The 15,130-nt window shown below is 36.4% G+C and overlaps 1 protein-coding gene across 8 annotated transcripts in view; it reads left to right on the plus strand.

Annotated features, from left to right (window-relative positions):
- CTNNA2 (catenin alpha 2) overlaps positions 1-15,130 on the plus strand; it is a 1,139,443-nt gene that overhangs the window by 1,078,489 nt on the left and 45,824 nt on the right. For all 8 annotated transcript variants that reach the window (XM_037741389.1, XM_017536690.1, XM_017536691.1 and 5 more), the window contains one exon: positions 3,297-3,478. In XM_037741389.1, the coding sequence (XP_037597317.1) occupies positions 3,297-3,478 (182 nt within the window). The remainder of the gene's footprint in view (positions 1-3,296; positions 3,479-15,130) is intronic.

A 15,130-nucleotide genomic window follows, 5' to 3' on the forward strand; every position in this document is an offset into this window, starting at 1 on the left:
CGCCTCCTGGGTTCAGGCAATTCTCCTGCCTCAGCCTCCTGAGTAGCTGGGATTACAGGCACGCGCCACCATGCCCAGCTAATTTTTTGTAGTTTTAGTAGAGACGGGGTTTCACCAAGCATGATCTGCTCTTATGTATGAGAAGGACAATAAACCAAAAACAGCAATAGGTCATCAGAAAAAGATAAAGAAAAAACTACATATTTAATTTCTGGAAATCAAATGTATCTCAAATACAATGGATTAGTTGTCTTGCTATGAACACAACATTGCAAATGTGAGGTTATAATAAACTCTTATATATCAAGTACCTTTTTAAATGCAGTTTTTAAGTTTACTTTAACAACAGTTTTCAAGATAAAATACTTCAAATATCTTATAGTATTCTGATAAGTCTGGATTTTAAAATATGGATTAAAATTTACACATACACATGCGTATCCAAACCTATGTACACATGCTATTTAAAGCCACATGTATGCATACATGGGAGTTAGTAGATGTGGCTATTAGTAAGGAGCATCTGTGCAGCCACTGGCTCAAGGATACCTTTAGGCAAATCAGACACCATAGGTAACTCTTGCCTGTGGCATTCACCAGCATGCACAGCCTGGCAAACAGTGCTAGTGATTTCAGTGACCTTGCCCCACTTGGTTGAGTACCCTTGGACAGTGGGTAAGTTGCATGGCCTTGCACAGCTGATGATCCAGTTGTGCACAATGGTTAAGCATGATCTTAGCTTGCTTGGGTTTGAATTTGTAGGAATATCCTATTCCTACAGCCTATTACTTGTGTAATACTGGGAATTTTATGAAATTCTCTGGGCCTAGATATTATCATTATTAAAATGGGGATAATAAATAAGTAGATTGTTATTTGACATACATAAGCCTCAACAAAATACCCAGTTTGTGTATGTATACGTAAAGAACCATAACAATCTTCTGTTTGTAGATAGTTGCATAGACACTGAGCCCATCCCTTTCCCTATGGCAACTAAGAAATGAGCCAGAGGGATAATTGGAAAGGAAAAATAACGGCAGAAATGATAATATAATGTTAATGATAATTCTATACATACGTTCTTTCATTTTTTTGACAAAACGCTTAATTTGCTGCCCACCATCAAAAAGTGATGGTGGGCAGCAAATTAAATAATAAATATGTATTTTGTCAAAATAATTTATAAATTATATACATGCCCATATTCTATCTGAAGAGATCAGTGGTATGATCCATTTAACAGTAAAGTCTTAATCCATGTCAGTTACAGGGTCTTTGTTGAACCCAGTTTGTCTGAGCTCACATAGCCTGCTACCTCTATTAGACCTTAGTTCTAGTCACTCACATTGAGAGAAGATTTACAATGTATGAAGCAGTTTTCTTGTGTTATTTCACTTGCTCATTGCAGAAAGTGTAGTCCCCCAAGTCGTACTCTCTTGGTCTGTCTTCTGGAAAATGGGTGTGTCCCAGAAGCAGGAAGTACCTTTCACATGCTCCTGATTGTGAAGCAGGTTGCATATGGTTTTGGAAGGATGTAATAAGGTGATGTCAGACATTTCATTCAGGGCTTGCTACGTAAATGATGTTTAACAAATACTTAATTCTGACTATTCCTAAGAGTTATGTTTTATAAAGTCATCATGAACATTTAATTAGCAAATATTTAATCATTGCTTCTAGGGGAAATACAGCATTAGGTTCCTCAGAACTGCCAGTCAAGACATTTTCTTCAACTGATCAATATATAACTATGTTTAATGGGTGTTTAGTTACTTTATTTTATATACTTTAATTCATTAACACTGAACTCATGGGCAATAGCTCTGTAACACATGTCTGATTGAAGCTTGGCTAACACATGTATTTTCTCCATATGTATCAGCCTTCTCATGCTCAGGGACACTAGACGCCCTTGAGCACCATGCTTGGAGCCATTTTAAATAGCAAAGTTACTAACACAAAACACAGGCTGAGTATGGTGGCTCATGCCTGTAATCCCAGCACTTTGAGAGGCTAAGGCAGGTGGGTCACGAGGTCAAGAGATCGAGACCATCTTGACCAACATGGTGAAACCCTGTCTGTACTAAAAGTACAAAAATTAGCTGGACGAGTGGCGTGTGCCTGCAGTTCCAGCTACTAGGGAGGCTGAGGCAGGAGAACTGCTTGAACCCCAGGAGGCAGAGGTTGCAGTGAGCTGAGATTGTGCCACTGCACACTCCAGTTTGGCTACAGAGCAAGACTCTGTCTCAAAAAAAAAAACAAAAACAACAACACACACACACAACAAGAAAAACCAACAAAAATGGGAAAAAAAATGTAGCACTAAATAGACCACAAAAAGTACACTTGTTTATCATACCAGAGCTGAAAAAGGAAGGCAGAGCATTGCCTTGTTCAACCTCATTTGGGAATATGCATATCAGGCAACTGAAATTTTTTGCTGCTCTGCCCACATTTGCAAATGACCATGAAAATGTGACAAGCCTTGATTTGGGGGTTACAAATATATTTTAGAGAATAGGCAAAACTGCGAATGAAGACTCTATGACCAAGAAGGCTGCAGTTCTTCCTTTTCTACATTTTCTTACCTAGCAGTTATTGAAAATCAACCCATGCTTCCTAATTTTATACTTTATCCCATTATAACTTTTCTGCCTACGTACTCAAAGGCTTTACAAAGAGCCACAGGCATGCCACCACCCTAAAGCAGATGGGGGAGGGCTAGGAGTAGGCACACCATCCCCAGAATGCCCTGGGTAGGGGATTTTTGTTTGGCATCTCTCTGTAGACACCTTCATTAACACTCATAGAAAGTCTCCCCCATCCGCCCCCATTTGGATGCTCAGATAGTGTTTAAAATTCCTCTCCTTTCCAGCGACAGAAGGCCGTTTTTCTTTTTTCCCTTCTCTGAACAGATTTCACTGTTGAAAGAGGTGCATTCTTTCATCTGGTAAAAGTTTCCTGAGACCAAATATAAAAATTGTCAAGAATAGCTTCTTTTGAACAAACATATGCCATCAAAGCGACAGAGAATTTCTGTTATTGTCAGCGCGCACGTAGCTTTGGATATCTCTGTATTTTTCATATATGGGAGTGGGACGGGGACTTGGGGGAAGCTTATCAGCCTGTGCTTGTGGCCTCCCTGGAATGGAGAAAGACGTGCTTTCCGGAATGGCAGGGTAGCTCATAAGCCTTTGCAGGGTCTGGTTCTGCCATCCGCTGAAGGCAGAGTCAACATACGGTCTGTACTTCCTTTGTCACCGTCACTCACGCTTTTTCTGTAACCCACGCAGGCCATCATGGCGCAACTACCGCAAGAGGAGAAGGCAAAAATAGCTGAGCAGGTGGAGATATTCCATCAAGAGAAAAGCAAGCTGGATGCAGAAGTGGCCAAATGGGACGACAGCGGCAATGATATCATTGTACTGGCCAAGCAGATGTGTATGATCATGATGGAAATGACAGACTTCACAAGGTGAGGCCCAGAGCCAGGGAGAAGAAGATAGATTTTTTTCATTAAGCCCAGAAGTGTAGCAGTATGTATTAGCATGTGAAGCCTGCTGAAAAATTAAAATACATCAATGTAAGGTGGTGGTATTATAAATTTACATGTATAAGTCGAAATGATCTGGACTTAATTCCTAGCAGATAGGTAGGTCTTTTTGGTCAAGGAGAATATATTCAATGTTGTAGTTATTGTTGTTGTAATTATATACCCTAAGGAAGACATAAAATCAAATTTATGGGTGACTTATCTTTGGTCTGTGCTATTTTGCAATATTCTTAAATATTATTCTCAAGATAAAGTGAATGATTCATTAATATCCCTTTGGAAAACTATGTACCTGTGTGTGCACATGTATACTATAGTATGTTGTAATACTAGTTTGTGATATAACAACATTAATTTAAATTCACGTTTCATTGTTATATATTAAGAATCAGGCATCACAATCTAAGATTCCATTGTTTTTACAGAGAAATTAAAGTTCTATAAGATTTATTTCTTTTAGCTCTGAGCTAGTGCTTTTGACAAATCAAGTGACCAGTCAGAATTTTGTCAGGAGCCTTTTCTTCACCAAGGGTTAGTGCTGTTCCTACCACTGCATTTTGGTTTCTGCTTTAAAAGAAGGTGATGTCTTTGCCCTTTCAACACAAAGGGCAAACCAAGGGAGAGCAAAATTCAATAAGAACCTCCCGAATCTTGAATCAGAATATCAGGTGATTTGGGGGCAAGTCTCTTACTCTCTGTTTATTTGCGAAATGGTGAAATCATACTTGTCTTATCAACTTCAGAAGAGAGTTTTAAAATCCAAAGAGATAGTGCAATTATAAATTATGCTGCCACAAAAACATAAGCTATCATTTTATTGTAGTTTTCTTCTGGAAAACACGCACACTTGCAAAGATGTTTTAATGATTTAACATGGTATTTGTTACTGAAGTTATGTAAGATATATGGGAATGTCAAGACGTCATCTGATGGGTGACAATTTTTCTTTAATGGTTGTTGAATGCTTCTAATGAGAAAAGCCTCTAATTGATTATAAGTTATAATTTAATATGGAACATCTCTGCATCATCCCCTTTGCCTCTGGCCAATATGTACTAATGACATTGGTTGGCACTTTTTCCAAATATTTTAAAACTGTTTTTTACTTCAGTGGAATGACTTTACTGTTATGGAGGAGACATTTGAGACTTTTAAATGTCATTGTACTCATTAGAAGTTCAAATTTGTACATTTGGTTAGTCTTTGTGGACTTTACACATTTATTTCACAAAACGTAACAGCAGGAAAAAATTTTGAGCCATTATTTCAGCCTGAAATTTCCTACAAATCAGACTATTATGGCAGCCTCAGTCATTGTTTCTCAAGGCCTGTGACGACTTAATTTGCTTGCTTTCAACATTTTATTAGTACTTTATCTGATGGTTATTATGCAATCCATTAATAGCATCACTTGAACAAATAATCTCATTACAGTGAATAATGAATCTGGTCCTGTTACGAGTTTTGATCAGGAGCACATTTTATAATTATCTAGATTATGTAACTGTAGTCAAGGCACAGTTATAAAAGATATGTTTGAAGGGCCTTGTTACATGGTATTAAATAAGACACATGTCTGTTAGTCACAGTATAGTTTTAAAAGTGAGAAGAAGGTGTCTTCAATTTCCTAGGGATATCATATCATTATTTTAGGCTGATTTGAATAATGAAATGTCTAGGGAGCTACTAGTTACAATTTTTCCCATTGCATGATGAGTAGTTTTGTGCCCTTTTGTTAGAGCACAGGGAGGAGTATAGTGATTAATGACTAGAGAACCAGAGTAGACTGAGTTTGAAATGCAGCACAGGAAGTTGAGGCTTCATTGCTTCCTCCATCTGCACAGCCTGTTTTTTTTAGGAAACAGACAGCTGACAAGTGCCTTTCTTTGTGGCCTCTCACCTAAGTTCACTACATTTGACCTTATACATTGTTATTATTGCCCTTCCACTTGCATATTCCACTTCAAGGAGGAATAATTTTAACCCCATAACTCTAAACATTCCTAAGTACCATTTTCTCTTATTTAAAGGAATGGATATAGCTGATTAGGAACTGAAACTTGGCTACTCTCCCTAATATATCTGTTTAAAGGGCATGTGGGTACACAAAATACTCTGGCATTTATTATCTTGTTTTATTCTTATCACTAGCTAATTCATTAATTTGTTTCAGTAATCTCAATGCTATTAACTCCATTATTAAAATTGAAGGGGTTCTGCCTCATTATATGTGTAATAACTTCTTCATGGAAGATAACACTGAGTATACCTCATGTCTTTTTCCCAGTCAGTTCTTGACTTCCATCTCATGGACAATGGCAGAGGCACCATCATGCACAGAGTGAATTCATGCTTTTCATGTCATTTTTCAGAAAGAAATAGCACGTTGCTAGTCTTGTGTCCCAATAACGAAAGGTGTGCAGACAGCAACAGCTCAGGTTTAATTGTATAGCAAAGAGCAAAGCTGTTTATAGAATCAACCTTAAGTTCTAATCTTCAACAGTTTTGAGACTAAGAAAAAAAAAACTTTCAGGGTACAATTGACTGTAAAATACTAAGCACTAGACTCAAAAATCATATAATGATTCTGTATTTTCCAAACTTTATTTCCTGCTTAGTTCACATGCTCAGTACCTCAGCTTAGGGAGCACTCAGCTGGTCTTTCAATTTCAATTCTTTACTCATTCAGGCCACATCTGGCCAGGGAAAGGCAGCCATCCAGCTTCCTTTGCACCAAAGCTTTTGTTAGTTCCTGTTTTCACAGAATAAAAATCCTGCGTTTGCTCTTGGAGACCTACCTTTCTTGACCTAAAGGCATCTGTCATAATTTTGTGCTTAATTAACACCTGACCTTACAACCTATTCCACCTTTTCCAGAAGTACCTGGCATAGTTCAGCTTGTGATAATGTAGTTCCACCTGAGTTCTCAGAATTCCCCAGATTCACTCAACTGCTATACTGTGCTGTCCTCATGCTGCTTCAGCTGATGAGTAAAATTTCCCAAGCATTTTGGCCATTGTATCTCCTTTGAAGAAATGTCTATCCAGGTCTTTTGCCCATTTTTTAGTTGGGTTGTTGGTTTGCTTTTTTGATGTTGAATTGTAGGAGTCCTTGGTATATTCTGGATATTAATTCCTTATTTTCTATTAATTACTATTTTCTCTTATATTATTGGTTTCTTTTTCCCTATTTGTTGATAGTGTTCTTTGACACACACAAGTTTTTTGCCTTGAAGTTGAACATCTATTTTTTTTCTTTTGTTGCTTGTACTTTTAGTGTTATATCCAAGAAATTATTACCAAATCCAATATCATGAAGTTTTCTCCTGTGTTTTCTTCTTTGGATTTTATACTTTAGTTCTTACATTTAGCTCTTTCATCCGTTTTTAGCTAATTTTTAAATGAGGTATGAGGACTGTTGCTTCTTTTGCATGTAGATAATGCAGTTTTCCCAGCACCATTTATTGAATTGAAAACACTGCCCTTTTCTAGGACCTAAATATTAGCAAAAATCTTAGTATCTTTGTAGACATTCATTCGACCTTATATGTAAGGGTCTATTCCTGAATTCCACTCTATTCCATTGGTCCCCATGTCTGTCTTTTTGCTACTACTACACTATTTTTATTACTGCAAGTTTTAAAATCAGAAAGTATGAGGCCTCCATTTTTTGTCATTTTCAAGACTGCTTTGGCTATTTGGGTTGCCTTGAGATTCCATGTGATTTTTAGGATGGAATTTTTAATTTCTGCCAAAAATGCCTTTGGGTTTTGATAGGGATTATAGTGAATCTGTAGATCTCTTTGGTTAATATTGATATCTTAATATTAAGTCTTCCAAACCACATTTATTGAATTACTTTCCATTTATTTTTCTAATTTCAACAATAGTTTGTAGTTTTCAGCATACAAGTCTTCTTCCTCCTTGGTTAAGCTTATTCCTAAACATTCTATTTTTTTGATACTATTGTAAATGGAGTTATTTTCTTTCAGGATTGTTTATTACTAGTGTCTAGAAACATTTTGCTGCAATTTGCCTGAATTCAGTTACTAGTTTTATCAGATTGTTTTTTTTAAGAATCTTAAGCATTTTCTTCATGTAAGATCAAGTCACCTGTTAACAGAGATAATTTTGCTTCTTTATTTCCAATTTGAATGCCTTTTGGTTTTTTAACTTGCCTGATTGGACTGGCTGGAACTTCTAGTACTATGTTAAATAGGAGTGGCAAGAGCATGCATCCCTGTCTTGATCCTGGTCTTAGAGGTAAAGATTTTGTTATTCGCCATTGAGTATAAAAAGTTAGCTATGGGTTTTAAAGCTGTCATTAAGATGAAATAAAATTGAAACATTGTTTGACAGTTGCTTTTAAAGTTAAAAATGTGTGGTGTTGTTTCTGAGGTCTCCATTCTGTTCCATTGGTCTATATGTGTGTTTTGGCACCAGTACCATGCTGTTTTGTTTACTATAGCTTTGTAGTATAGTTTGAAGTCAGGTACCATGATGCCTCCAGCTTTTTTCTTTTTTCTTAGGATTGTCTTGGTTATACAGGCTTTTTCCATGTGAAATTTAAAGTAGTTTTTTTCTAATTGTGCAAAGAGTCAATGGTAACTTGACTCTTTAAACTGGCATTTAATCTGTGAATTACTTTGGGCAGTCTGGCCATTTTCACAATATTGATTCTTCCAATTCATGAGCATGGATTTGTTTGTGTCCTCTATTTCCTTGAGCAATGGTTTGTAGTTCTTGAAGAGGTCCTTCATGTCCCTTGTAAGTTGTATTCCTAGGTATTTTATTCTCTTTGTAGCAACTGTGAATGGGAGTTTATTCATGATTTAGTTCTCTGCTTGTCTATTGTTGGTATATAGGAATGTTTGTGATTTTACATGTTGATTTTGTATCCTGAGACTTTGCTAAAGTTGCTTATTAGCTTAAGGAGTTTTTTGGGCTGAGACAATGGGGTTTTCTAAATATACAATCATGTCATCTGTAAACAGAGACAATTTGATTTCTTTCTTCCTATTGTGAATGCCCTTTATTTCTTGCTGTTGCCTGATTGCCCTGGCCAGAATCTTCAATACTGTGTTGAATAGGAGTGGTGAGAGAAGGCATTTGTGCCTTGTGCCAGTTTTAAAAGGGAATGCTTCCAGCCTTTGCCCATTCAGTTTGATACTAGCTATGGGTTTGTTATAAATATCTCTTATTATTTTGAGATAAGTTCCATCAATGCTTAGTTTGTTGAGAGTTTTTAACATGAAGTGATGTTGAATTTTATCAAAGGCCTTTGATAATCGTGGTTTTTGTCATCGCTTCTGTTTATGTGATGAATTACATTTATTGATTGGCCTATGTTGAACCAACCTTGCATCCCAAGGATGAAGCCAACATGCTCATGGTGGATAAGCTTTTTGATGTGCTGCTGGATTTGGTTTGCCGGTATGTTATTGAGGATTTTTACATTGATGTTCATCAGGAATATTGGCCTCTACAACCATCTGATCTACAAAGCTGACAAAAACAAGCAATGGGGAAAGGATTCTCTATTTAATAAATGGTGCTGGGAAAACTGGCTAGCCATATGCAGAAAACTGAAACTGGACCCCTTATACAAAAATTAACTCGAGATGGATTAAAGACTTAAATGTAAAACCCAAAACCAAAAAAAAAAAAAAATTTCTAGAAGAAAACCTAGGCAAAACCATTTAGAACATAAGCGTAGGCAATGACTTCATGACTAAACACCAGAAGCAATTGTAACAAAAGCCAAAATTGGCAAATGGGATCCAATTAATCTTAAAGAGCTTCTCCACAGCAAAGGAAACTAGCACCAGAGTGAACAGGAAACCTATAGAGTGGGAGAAAAATTTTGCAATATATCCATCGGACAAAGGTCTAATAACCAGAATGTACAAGGAACTGAAACAAATTTATAGAAAAAAAAAGCCTATCAAAAAGTAGGCGAAGGATATGAACAGATACTTCTCAAAAGAAGACATTTATGCAGCCAACAAACATGAAAAAAAGCCCATCATCACTGGTCATTAGAGAAATGCAAATCAAAACCACAATGAGATACCACCTTATGCCCGTCAGAATGGTGATCGTTAAACAGTTAGGAAACAATAGATGCTGGTGAGGCTATGGAGAAATAGGAATGCTTTTACATTGCTGGGAGTGTAAATTAGTTCAACCATTGTGGAAGACAGTGTGGTGATTACTCAAGGATCTGGAACCAGAAATACCATTACTGGGTATATACCCAAAGGATTATAAATCATTTTACTACAAAGACACATGTACACGTATGTTTATTGCAGCACTATTTACAATAGCATAGACTTGGAACCAACTAAAATGTCCAGCAATGATAGACTGGATAAAGAAAATGTGGCACATGTGCAACATGGAATACTATCTAGCCATAAAAAAATGAGATCATATCCTTTGCAGGACTATGGATGAAGCTAGGAGCCATGATCCTCAGAAAAGTAACACAGGAACAGAAAAATACCACAAGTTCTCACTCATAAGTGGGTTGAACAGTGGGAACACATGGACACAGGGAGGTGAACAACACACACCAGGACCTGTCGGGGGTTGGTGAAGGAGGGAGAGCATTAGGATGACTACCTAATACATGTGGGATTTAAAACCTAGATGACAGGTTGATAGGTGCAGCAAACCATCATGGCACATGTAAACCTATGTAACAAGTATGTACTTTCTGCACATGTATTCTGGAACTTAAAAAACTAAAAAGGGATTTTCTATAGGGCCCCCAAATTTTGCTCTTGGACATTTATCTAGAGACATGAAAACTTACATTCACCTCAAACCCTATACATAAACATTTATATTAGGTTTATTTGTAATAGTCCCAAACTGGAAACTACCCAAATGTCCTTCATTGGGCAAATAGTTAAGCAAACTCTGTTACATCTATACCATGGACTACTACTCAGCAATGAAAATACATGCAATGTTTTGGACAAACCTTAAGATAATTATGTTGAGTGAAAAGCTGTTATCTCAAATATTGCATACTGTATGATTTTATTTAGATGGCTTTCCTAACATAACAAAATTACAGAGGTGGAGAAGAGATTTGTGATTAGGAATGTGTTAGGAATGGGGTAAATGGTATAAACAGTATGAGACAAAATTGTGATAATAGTACAGTGTGCATCTCAATTGTAGTAGTAGAGTTACATGAAGCTATACTTACACAAGTGCATAAAAAATAGTGAAAGATGAATATTCCCTGTGTATTTCATCAGTATCAATTTCCGGGTTTTGCTATTCTACTATAGTTATACAAGGTACTAACATTGAGGGAGGCTGGACGAAGAGCAAACAGGACATTTCTACACATATTTTTTTTAATTTCCTGGGAATCTGTTGTATTTCAAAATGAAAAACACATAGAAGACAAAATTAAAGTTAAACTTAGTTCCTCAGTCACACTAGCCACCTTTTAAGTGTTCGATAATTACATGTGGCTAGTGATTCCATATTGGATAGTACAGAATTACAGAATGCCCATCATTACAAAAATTCTGTTACTTAACCTTGCTATAGACACTCAATGTCTGATGGATCCTTAGAATTCACTTGAAACCATATTGAACAGGCAAAAGCTGGAAGCATTCCCTTTGAAAAGGGACACAAAACAAGGATGCCCTCTCTCACCATACCTATTCAACATAGTATTAGAAGTTCTGGCCCGGACAATCAGGCAACAAAGAAATAAAGGGTATTCAAGTAGAGAGGAGATGAAATTGTCTGTTTGCAGATGACATGATTGTGTATTTAGAAAACCCCATCATCTTGGCCCCAAATCTCCTTAAGCTTATAATCAACTTTAGTGAAGTCCCAGCATACAAAATCAATGTGCAAAAATTATAAGCATTCCTATTCACCAATAATAGCCAAATCGTGAGTGAACTCTCATTTACAATGCTACAAAGATAAATACCTAGGAAGACAATTTACAAGGGATGTGAAGGACTTCTTCAAGGAGAACTACAAACCACTGCTCAAGGGAATAAGAGAGGGCACCAACAAATGAAAAAAACATTTTATGCTTATGGATAGGAAGAATCAGTATCCTGAAAATGGCCATACTCCCCAAAGTAATTTATAGATTCAGTGCTATCCCCATCAAGATACCATTGACTTTCTCCACAGAAAAAACTAAATTTCATATGGAAACAAAAAAGAGGCCATATAGCCAAGACAATCCTAAGTAAAAGGAACAAACCTGGATGCATCCTGACTTCAGATTATACTACAAAGCTACAGTAACCAAAACAGCATGTTACTGGTATAAAAACATATATATAGACTAATGGAACAGAACAGAGGCCTCAGAATACCACATATCTAAAACCGTCTGATTGACAAATCTGGAAAAAACAAGCAATGGGGAAAGGATTCCTTATCTACTAAATGGTGTTGGGAAAACTGGCTGCCATATGCAGAAAAAAAGAAACTGGACCCCTTCCTTTCACCTAGTACAAAAATTAACTCAAGATGGCTTGAAGACTTAATGTAAGACATAAAGCCATAAAAACCCTACAAGAAAACCTAGGCAATAACATTCAGGACATAGGCATGAGCAAAGACTTCATGACTAAAACACCAAAAGCAATGGCAACAAAAGCCAAAGTTGACAAAAGGGATCTAATGAAACTAAAAAGCTTCTGCACAGGAAAAGAAACTATCATCAGAGTGAACAGGTGATTCTCCCTACAGAATGGCAGAAATTTTTTGCAGTATATCCATCTGGCAAAGGGCTAACATCCAGAATCTTCAAAGTATTTAAACAAATTTACCAGAAAAAAACAACTCCACCAAAAAGTGGGTTGAAGATATGAACAGACGCTTCTCAAAAGAAGACATTTATGCAGCAACAAACATGAAAAAAAGCTCATCATCACTGGTCATTAGAGAAATGCAAATCAAAACCACAATCAGATACCATCTCACGCCAGTTAGAATGGCAATCATTAAAAATTCAGGAAACAACAGATGCTGGAGAGGATGTGGACAGTAGGAATGCTTTTTACACTGTTTATGGGAGTGTAAATTAGTTCAACCATTGTGGAAGACAGAACCAGAAATACCATTTGACCCAGCAAACCCATTACTGGGTATATACCCAAAGGATTATACATCATTCTATAAAGACATGTGCACACATATGTTTACTGCAGCACTGTTCATGACAGCAAAGACTTGGAAACATCCCAAATGCCCATCAATGATAGAGTGGATAAAGAAAATGTGGCACATATATACCATGGAATACTATGCAGCCAGAAAAAAAGGATGAGTTCATGCCCTTAAAGACATGGATGAAGCTTGAAACCATCATTTTCAGCAAACTAACACAAGAACAGAAAACCGAACACCTCATGTTCTCACTCTTAAGTGGAAGTTGAACAATGAGAACACATGGACACAGGGAGGGAACATCACACACTGGGGCCTGTTATGTGGTGGTGGCTAGGGGTGGGTTAGCAGAAATACCTAAAATAAATGAGTTAATGGGTACAGCAAACCATCATGGCACATGTACCTATGTAACAAACCTGCACGTTCCGCACATGTATCCTAGAACTTAAAAGAAAAAACAAAAGAATTCACTTGAAACCTATGCGATGATAGCATTAAAGGAAAATGCTACCCTTGCCACATGAGCCAAATTCAAGGTCTTCTCTTTTAAAGATACTGGTTATTATCCCACGGTTATCCCCCAACTACCAGTAAGGGCAGCCACACAATCTGTTACGTAAGCAAAAGGAAATGAGTAACTTTGGTCCTCCACCCCCAGAAATGGCATAACTATTTTTTTTTCTATTTCTCTTTTCTTCTGTTCATGATGTGGAGAAAGTGGGTCATGTCACTAAGTTTGTGTTCATTGAAAGAAACCCTGGCCTTGAAACTTTCTTAGAAGGGTGTTGCATTGTACCCAGAACCATATGTGAGATATTCAGGATTTCCCAGATGATTCAAATAATTTTCTTTATTTTACACATGATTTTAACTGCACTTTCGTAGTTCTAATTTTTATGAATATTTAGACAATTGAATTTGGCAGTTGACAATTTTTCTTATGTTCTTTTTCTGGGTATTTTTGCTATTTGTGTTTATATTTTATAGTAATACATTTACTTATACAGAATTTAAAGATAAAAGGGAATACAATCTTAAAATTGTTTGGGAAAGGATTCACTTTTCAATGTATTGTCCAGGGACAATTGATTAGTAGTTTAGAAAAATAAAGAGTGTGATTTCCATCTCACCTTATACAATAAGCATAAACTGTAGGTAGAGGTACTATATATAAAAAGGAAACTTTAAAATTTTAGAATAAAATGGAAGGATATTTTTATCTTGGAATAATGGAGAGCTTCTTAAAGAACACACGAAAAGCACAAACCCTAGTATAAATGATTAATACATTTGAATACAATAAAATTAAAATTTAGATTTTGAAAAACTGTAAAAAAAAGAAAACATACAGACCAAGATGAGAAGCAATTTATAATATAATAAAAGGTCAGAATCTAAAATATCTGAAGAGCTTAGATAAGCAATTTAAGAAAAAAAGAATCAATGGAAACATATGCAAAAGATTTGAAAAGACAACTCAGAGAAAAGAATATATAAATCATTAATGATCAATAAATGAAGAGACTCAGTCTCCTCTGTCATAATAAAAATGAAAATTAATTTTTTACAACCATCAGCTTGACAAGAAAAAGTAAATGCATTTTAACATCTGAATGACTGAACGTATCTACAGAAAAACAAATGTACCACTTTTCTCCTCTTCCTGGGCTTAGTAAACCTCTCACCTCAGCCTCTGAGGTGCTGGGTCTACAAGATGGTCTGAGGCTCCTAGGCTCAAGCGATCTATCAGCCTCAGCCTCGCAAAGTGCTGGGATTACAGTTGTGAGCCACCGTATCCAGCCAGTATACAACTTTAATTATAGTAACTTGTACAATTATCACGCAGCTCAAAAAGCCTTCATAACCCTTTTCTACTTCACAGCACCTTTATTCTCAACTAGTTGTAACTATTACCTTGAACTATTTCAAGATGTGCTGATGGTCTACTGGGGGGAAAACCCAGAACTTTGTAGCATTTTCTAATTTCTATGAAGTGAATACTCCCATCATGGCAATTTTCAAGCTCCCAACATTTCAACTGGCTTGTCCAATTCCCCAAAACCTATCAAATAATTCTCATATGTATGAGCCTATTCCAGCACTCATGTCAATTCCTTCATTTCTGTGGTTTTCCTTCTTTTTCTTTTTTTTCTGTTTACTACCTAAGTGAGCATCTTTAAATAGTTTTGTTTTAGTTGCTTCTGCCAATATCAATATTATGTAACTTGATGAAATTATTTTTCTTCCAATATTCTGGAAGACTTTAAATAGCATTGAGATTATCTTCTCTTTAAAGGTTTAGTAAACTCCCATAAGAAACCACCTGGATCCCTTCCTTCCTTCACTTCCTGCTCTTCCTTCTCCTTTTTCTCCTCCTTGTCCTTCTCCTTCTTTTCTTCTT

The sequence above is a fragment of the Cebus imitator genome, unplaced genomic scaffold, assembly GCF_001604975.1.
Source record: "Cebus imitator isolate Cc_AM_T3 unplaced genomic scaffold, Cebus_imitator-1.0 Scaffold100, whole genome shotgun sequence".
NCBI lineage: Eukaryota > Metazoa > Chordata > Mammalia > Primates > Cebidae > Cebus > Cebus imitator.